We start from the raw sequence: 7,642 nt of genomic DNA, 5'->3' as shown, positions 1-7,642 counted from the left end.
TACAGATGTAAGTGAAGTTTAGAAAGGTTAAGTCGCTGACTTCAAAGCCCGCAGTCTTCGCTTTGCTTCACTACAGTTCAGATTCGGGCAGCTGAGCTAAAGAAATGAGCCAAGGGTGACGAAGCGGACGTCGGGACGTCCCAGTTCTGGGCCTAGGGCCGCCAGGTGGCGCGGTGGAGGTGCCACGGCCCCGCTCCGCACCACTGGGCGGGACGCACCTGAACCCAGCGGGGCGCGCCCGGGGAAGCAGGCTCCGGGGTGGGGCAAGAGCAGCTCTACTCTCCCGCGCAGAGTGGCCAAGGTGCGCAGCTTGAGTTCGGCCGGCTGGCGCCGCTGGTGGCGCCCTAGTCACACTTCCACCCTGCGACCGCGCAGCTGCAGCAACTCACCTCCCGCTCCGCGCTCCCCGGCGTGCAATTTATTTGGGGGGGGGGGTCACAGGCATAGAATGGGGAGGTCGAGCTCAGCCAAGAGGTGGGGCCGGCCCCACCTGTCGACTGCCGGGGGCAGGGCGGGGAGGGGCGGGGCTTATCCCATAGGGCCCACCCCCGTGGTCCCAGAGCCCGGGGCGCACGTCTAGATATAAGGCAGCCGGGAAACAATGCGCCAGCAGCTCGCGCTCCCGCGCCGATCTCGGGAGCGTCCGGGCCGCTGTGCGCGAGCGAGGCGCGGGACGCGCGCGCGGGGAGCGCGCTCGTGAGTGCGGGCCGCGCGCTCTGTGGCGTGCATGTGTATGTGTGCGGGCTGCCCGGCTGCCGCGAGCCGGCGGGGAGCCTGTCCGCTCCAGGTGGTGGGCGGCGGGAGCAAGGTGAGGCTGCGGGTGGCCCGGGCACGGGCACGGGTCCCGGGGGGGCGAGCAGCCTGCAAGCTGCAGGCTGCCTATTGGGCACAGCGCGCCCCCGCCCGGCCCGGCCGGGCCCTGGGAGCTGCGCTCCGGGCGGCGCTGGCAAAGTTTGCTTTGAACTCGCTCCCCGCAGCCTGGTCCGCGCGCTGTGAGCCTCTTCCCTGGGAGCTCTGGCCCGCGGCCAGGCTTCCCGGGACGCGAAGGCAGGGCGCAGGCTGCGAGCCGGTGGGTTTGGGGAGGAACGAGAGCTCGGCAGCCGACCGTGCCCGGGGACCCAGTGTCCCCTCCTCCCCTCTGTCCCCAGCCCAGTTAGCCCGTCCCCACTTCCCTCCCGCAGGGAGCGGACATGGACTTCGATTCGTACCAGCACTATTTCTACGACTACGACTGCGGGGAGGATTTCTACCGCTCCACGGCGCCCAGCGAGGACATCTGGAAGAAATTCGAGCTGGTGCCGTCGCCCCCCACGTCGCCGCCCTGGGGCTCCGGTCCTGGCGCCGGGGACCCAGCGCCAGGAATTGGTCCCTCGGAGCCTTGGCCCGGTGGGGGCGTCGGGGACGAGGCGGAATCTCGGGGCCACTCAAAAGCTTGGGGCAGGAACTACGCTTCCATCATACGTCGTGATTGCATGTGGAGCGGCTTCTCTGCCCGAGAACGGCTGGAGAGAGCGGTGAGCGACCGGCTGGCCCCTGGCGCGTCCCGGGGGAACCCGCCCAAGGCGCCTGCAGCTCCCGACTGCACTCCCAGTCTCGAAGCCGGCAATCCGGCGCCCGCCACCCCCTGTCAGCTGGGTGAGCCAAAGACCCAGGCCTGCTCGGGGTCCGAGAGCCCAAGCGACTCGGGTAAGGACCACCTCGGGCCATCTAAGGAGGGGGGCACCCCATGGGTGGCCAGAGCTCTACCGCTGCCTGAGGTCTGGCACTGCGTTTTCTCGTCTTTCTGTCACCTCCCCTTCTTCTGGCTGGAGCTGCCGGTGTAGCCCCCAGCAGTGTCTGTCTGGCACGTGGGTGTGTTGGTAAACAGTTTGGAGAAGTGGGGAGGGAGCCAGAGGCCCTCCGATGATTGGAGCCCCAGGGGACCCAGGGGGACAGGGTGAGGGTTGGCACTTAGAGAGAACAATACTTGGGTTGGACTGTAGGGAATTTTTGTCCATGAGAGGTTGGAAGGGGGCCCTTAACAGTCACTTCAAGCTTGAAGCTTTTTTGTTGCTGCCTTTTTCCCTGGGAAACTCACACTCCCCTAGGGAGACAAGAAAAGCCTTTTTGCAAAGCCAAAGCCTCCATCCTTTAAAAAATCTAGATTTCCTCCCCGCTTTGCTTTCAAAAGCCCCTCTCACTGCTCCCACTTTTACCACTTGCGCATCACCCATGAGTTAGCTAGGGGAGGAATAAATGCTCCCCATTAGCAGATGGGAAAACTGAGGTCTAGACATGGGAAATCCCCAGAGGGAACCTTAGCTTCCTACCATTTAGCCAGCTTTTTTTCCCCATGCTCCATTCCAGCCAAGCACTCTTCCTTGATGTTGAAGGTCTTCATGGTCTGAGAAAGGCTAACCTGCTGCTTTCATCTAAGGTTGAAAGGTGTCCTGGCTTTGTTATCTTGCATTCGGCAAATGTTCTCTGGCCCCCACTTTGTGCCAGCCTGTGAGCTAGATACTGGGGTCATGGCCATAGAATGCCAGGCCCTACTCCCCCATCCTTGATGCAAGAGCAAAGACACTAGGGCAGATGAGCGCCTGTGCCATTGGACTATGGTACTCTTCCCCTAGCCTCTTAGCCCTCTTAGATGTGTGTACCTGTGAGAAGTACTGGAAAGGATCCTCTTGAAGGGTGTAGACTGAAGCTAGGGTCACACAAATCGGGACATGGAAAACTCACTGAAGTTGTTAAGAATAATTTACATGGGAAAAAAAGGAATAATTTACATGAAAAAAATAATAATTTACATGGACATTCAAGAGGGAACTGGGGCCAGGTGCGGTGGTACATGCGTGCAATCCTAGCACTTTGGAGGCTGAGGCAGGAGGATCATCACTAAGACTTTGAGGCCAGCCTGAACTACATAGTGAGACTGTTTCAAGACATGTAAATACATTCATATATAAATAAATAAAAGAAGAAAAAGAGGGAACCGGGGAATATGGGGTATGGAAGTCCTACACTTAAGGGGAAAATGAGGATAACAAGAAAAATTAAGTTACTTTTTGTTCGATCCACTGTGTAAAAGGTTGCTTTTAGCCTGTTCTCTCTCTACACCAAGAGCTTGTGTTTATTTAATGGCTGGAATAGGAGTCTTGAGCTCAAGAAACCATTGAAGAAGTGTTTCTACGTAGACTAGTAGGGTTATAGGGTGGGAAGGGCATTGCTTCTGGAGTTTGAAGGTCTGAGGCTCAGAACGTTACAAAGGTGATCTGCGGGCTTGGTTGGCCTGGGCCCCAGTTTCCTCCTTTGCAAATGAGGGGGTTGAGCCTGATTGTCCTGCTGAGGACATTTCCTTATCTGGCTAGGGTCAGACACTATGCTCTGGAAAAGGAGAATAGGGTTTTAAATTGTTTCTTTCTTAGAGACTTACCAGTCGTGGGGTTTAACAGAGAAAATAAAAAATCTGGGATTTAGGGAAGCCTCCTGAATCATTTCCTGACCTGCCCTTTAACCTGAACCTGTTTGTGGGCCCCCGGTTCACTCTCAGGCCACATGGTCTAGAGCAAAATGCAACAGATTGCAAACAATGAGTGGGGGGTGGGGAGTGTGATTGACAGCAGGGCTCAGCCAATGGGGGCTAGGGGCTGGGTAAAATAGCATTCCAAGCACAGCTTAGCCAGCCAATCACAGGCTTTGGGGCCAGGAGGGCTGAATGGTCAGGTTTTATTAATGGAGAAATAATGCGATTGTCCACACAATGGAAGCCTTCCTGACAAAGGGACTCAAGCTTCCTGATATGCAAAAGAGGCTGAGAACGGAGCTCTTCTGTTGTCCAGCCAGAATGCATTAAGGTGGCCTCCTGTGTGGGAGCTGCAAAATATGGGAAACAAGCGGGTTTTTTCCCCCAGTTGCTTCTCCCCTGGTTGGGTTAATCTAACAGATCTTTGCGCCAAGGAATGGTGAGGATACGTTCTGGTGTCTCAGGTCTCTTGCATTTTGGTCCTTTTAACTGGGTCGTTGTGCTGCTCATTCTCTGCCTCTGATGTAGATAGCTTGGAAATGGTTGCTTGTACCTTTGTGAAGTTCCTGCAGCCTTTGGCGTCCTCTGATTACAAATCCAACCCACCGGTCCAGGGAAGGGGGTGGGGTGGGTGACCTATAAATGATGGATGACTTTAGAAACCCGTTGAACCTAAGAGCAAAACACTCCTCAGGGAGACTCTCTCCCTCCCTTCTGTGAGTGAGAAGGGATGGTTGTAGCCCTCCCTTCTCCGAAGCTTCAACTGAAAGGATGGCAGAATAGAGAGGTGGGAGAATAATAGGATTTATAACTTGTGAAAAGTAACAATTCCCAAGTGCAGGCTGTGCTGGGCAGGAACAAAGGGCAGCTCTGCCCACAGACCCCTCATTTACAATTCCGATTGGGCATGAAAGAGCCCGACTGGGGAAGATCTTTTTAGCTAAACTTTGTCCCAGGCCGGTAGCTCTTTCTCTCTATCCCCTCAGTGGGGGAGGGGAGAGTCTGTGCAGATTGGGGGCTGTTGGCTTGGGTCCGCCTTTTGTTCTAATCTAAGCCTTACTGTGCAAAAGGAAATTAGAGAATATTTTCCTTCTTGGTTATTTCCCCTCCTTCCCTTCACTCTGCCCTTTGCCCAGTACAAATGAATCGGCTGTCTTTCTCCTCACTTCAATTTGTTGATATCTAAATGGGGAAAATGTCCCTTACCTTCCCAAGGTCTGGCAGGGAGCACTAAAGCTGCACGGACTGTGTATGTGTTTCTCATGGGATGTATTTCTTCTCTTCTTGCATAGAGGGTGAAGAAATCGATGTTGTGACGGTGGAGAAAAGGCAGTCTCTGGGTATGCGGAAGCCAGTCACCATCACAGTGCGGGCAGACCCTCTGGATCCCTGCATGAAACACTTCCATATCTCCATCCATCAGCAACAGCACAACTATGCTGCCCGGTTTCCTCCAGAAAGTTGCTCCCAAGAAGAAGCCCCAGACAGGGGTCCCCAGGAAGAGACTATGGAGAGAGAATCACCCACAGAGAAGCAAGAGGATGAGGAGGAAGAGATTGTGAGCCCCCCACCTGTAGAAAGTGAGGCGCCTCAGCCCTGCCGCCTCAGACCCGTCAGTTCTGATACTGAGGACATGAGCAAGAGGAGGAACCATAACTTCTTGGAGCGCAAAAGGCGAAATGACCTCCGCTCACGGTTCTTGGCCCTGAGGGACCAGGTGCCCACCTTGGCCAGCTGCTCCAAGGCCCCCAAAGTAGTGATCCTCAGCAAGGCCTTGGAATATCTGCAAGCCCTAGTAGGGGCTGAGAAGAGGATGGCTACAGAGAAAAGGCAGCTCCGGTGCCGGCAGCAGCAACTGCAGAAAAGAATTGCGTACCTCAGTGGCTACTAACTGACCAAAAAGCCTGACTCTTCTCTCTTGCAAAGACACGTTTATATTTTAACCTCCCTTTCCCCTTTAGTAATTTGCACATTTTGGTTAGGGTGGGACAGTCTGAACAGTAGATCCCAGAATGCATTGCAGCCAGTGCACACACAATAAGGGCTTGCATTCTTGGAAACCTTAAAACCCAGCTCTCCCTCTTCCCTGGCTCATCAGAGTGCTTCATCCTCTGGCGCCTTTGGCTTCTCAGCAGGCAGCTGACTGAGGAGCCCAGGGGTCTGCCTAGCTTGCTAGCTAGCTCCTAAGAAAAGGCTGACAGATGCTATGCAACAGGTGGTGGACGTTGTCAGTTGTCAGGGGCTCCAGCCTGCATGAAATCTCACACTCGGCCGGAGCTTTAGGCTAGGAAAGGATGCTCCCACTGATGTATCTGGGGGTGATGCAAGGACAGCTGGGCCTGAACACTCCCTGAGGCTCCTTTTCCCAGGAGACACTCTAGCTGTCTTAGGTGAAGACAAACTCATAGACTTGATCAACGCGGACCATTACCTCACTGTCAGACACTTTACAGTAGCTGAGGAGTGCAAACATTTAATATATATATTATGGTGTTATGCAACACCCCTCCCTCTACTCTCAATGCTGTGACTTTGAGAACATTTAAAGAGCTTGGCCCCTAGATTCCTTGTCTCAGTGTCCTCTGGACCCTCTTCTTTGAGAAAGAGAGCTTTCTGTCCTCAAAAGAGATTTTTTTTTGTTTCATTCTGCCTTTGTTATGCAATGGACTCCGTAGCACCCTTTACCCGCAGGTCTGAAATATTTCCCCAAAACGCAGGGAAATGGGTTCTGGCCTTGGCTCTGAGGAAGGCTTGGAGTCCTGGCTCATGAACTTGTTCCCTTGCCCAGGTGTTTTCCAAGGGCCATTTGGGATTCATCTTGGACCCTTCTCAAGCAGGTATAAGGCACCTCAAAAGGAAGCACTGTACTACTTCCTCTTTCCTACCTGCCTCTAATCTCAGTTCTTGATTCCGTTTGAAGTTCTACTGGAACCATACAAACCTGTCCAGGGAGTGTGCTCGCTCTGTAGCCACCAGCCTGGTTCTTTGCCAGCTTGCCGTGAGTCACATGCCTTTCCCAGAATCTAGGCCTTACTGAGGTTCTGGGGATAGCTGTTGGGACGCATCCAGGGCTCCATAAGGTGGACTTGCTTCCTGGTGTGTTACAAAGGCACTTCCAGGAGCTCTGCTTAGCCAACTATGATGGATTTTGCTCTAGCTGGACTCTGCAGCTCCAAGTGGAATTGAGGTGTAGCCTCCAATATGGGAAAACCACCTAACTCTGTAGGTGGCATGTGAGCAACTCCTCAGTTTGGCATGGAAGAAAGATCAGCCCCTCCAAAACTCTGCCCCAGACAGCAGGTGACTGCTGGCTCTGAATTTGGAAGTGGGGGAGGAGGTACGGATGGTAAACACTCTTGGTAGCTCTGAAAAACCAAGTGCTGCTTCCAACCTACTGTCCATGATATGATGTTCCCTTTCTGAGGTTATTTCCTAGCCTCAGAGAACCCTAGTAGAACTTTTGGATGTATAGACATTCTACCTTCTGGAGCAGGGTTTTCAGGAGCCAGCTGACTTCTGGAACTGTCTTGGAAGGACAGGTGGGAAATAGCTTACTAATGTCCCACCTGAATAGCTGGTGTTTTATAAGCTGCTGCTGGGTATTATGCTGGGAGGAATCTTTTTTTTTTTTATACTGTATTTTTGTATGCCTTTTGCAAAGTGGTGTTAATTGTTTTTGTACAAGGAAAAAAAAACTTGGTCATTTCTCCTGTTGCAAGGGTCTCATTTATTTTGAAAGGCAAGTTTACCTGAAATTTTGTATTTAGTTGTGATTACTGATTGCCTGATTTTAAACTGTTGCCTTCTGGGACATCTTCTAATAAAAGATTTCTCAAATATGTCAGTGGGGGCAGCTTATGCTATTTGAGTCCTCCTGAACCAAGGAAAACTATTTTAGGGTAGTATAGTGATCCAGACGGATGCATTTCTCTAACCATATTGCAAACCTGGTCATTCCACTCTGGGTTCCTGAAATGCCACTTCAGGCATGTCTAAACAATGTAGGCTCAGTACTCAGTGGAAACGAAATTCTCTTGTGAAGAGTGCTGAATTTGTACTTTAGAAGGCTTGAAATCCCAGCTCAACCACTCTGTGGCCTTTTAGCTTTGCTTTCTGACTCTTGGTTCCCTTATCTGT

General features: G+C 52.9%; 1 protein-coding gene across 1 annotated transcript; it reads left to right on the top strand.

Moving 5' to 3' along the window:
- The first annotated feature begins 515 nt into the window (after window positions 1-515).
- Mycl (v-myc avian myelocytomatosis viral oncogene lung carcinoma derived homolog) lies at window positions 516-7,346 on the top strand. The gene is made up of 3 exons (XM_005395269.2): window positions 516-808; window positions 1,182-1,686; window positions 4,798-7,346. Exons 1-3 carry the CDS (start codon window positions 728-730, stop codon window positions 5,394-5,396), a joined length of 1,185 nt encoding a protein of 394 aa, XP_005395326.1. The 5' UTR covers window positions 516-727; the 3' UTR covers window positions 5,397-7,346.
- The last annotated feature ends 296 nt before the right edge of the window (window positions 7,347-7,642 follow it).

This window comes from Chinchilla lanigera, unplaced genomic scaffold (assembly GCF_000276665.1).
Source record: "Chinchilla lanigera isolate Chin_1 unplaced genomic scaffold, ChiLan1.0 scaffold00051, whole genome shotgun sequence".
NCBI lineage: Eukaryota > Metazoa > Chordata > Mammalia > Rodentia > Chinchillidae > Chinchilla > Chinchilla lanigera.
This window is presented reverse-complemented; position numbering and strand designations above follow the sequence as displayed.

Bases quoted from the DNA above. Each gene is read 5' to 3' on its own strand.
- Mycl (XM_005395269.2), top strand. From the start codon at position 728: ATGTGTATGTGTGCGGGCTGCCCGGCTGCCGCGAGCCGGCGGGGAGCC. The intron at 809-1,181 runs GTGAGGCTGCGG...TCCCTCCCGCAG, and splicing joins TGGTGGGCGGCGGGAGCAAG to GGAGCGGACATGGACTTCGA. The intron at 1,687-4,797 runs GTAAGGACCACC...CTTCTTGCATAG, and splicing joins CGAGAGCCCAAGCGACTCGG to AGGGTGAAGAAATCGATGTT.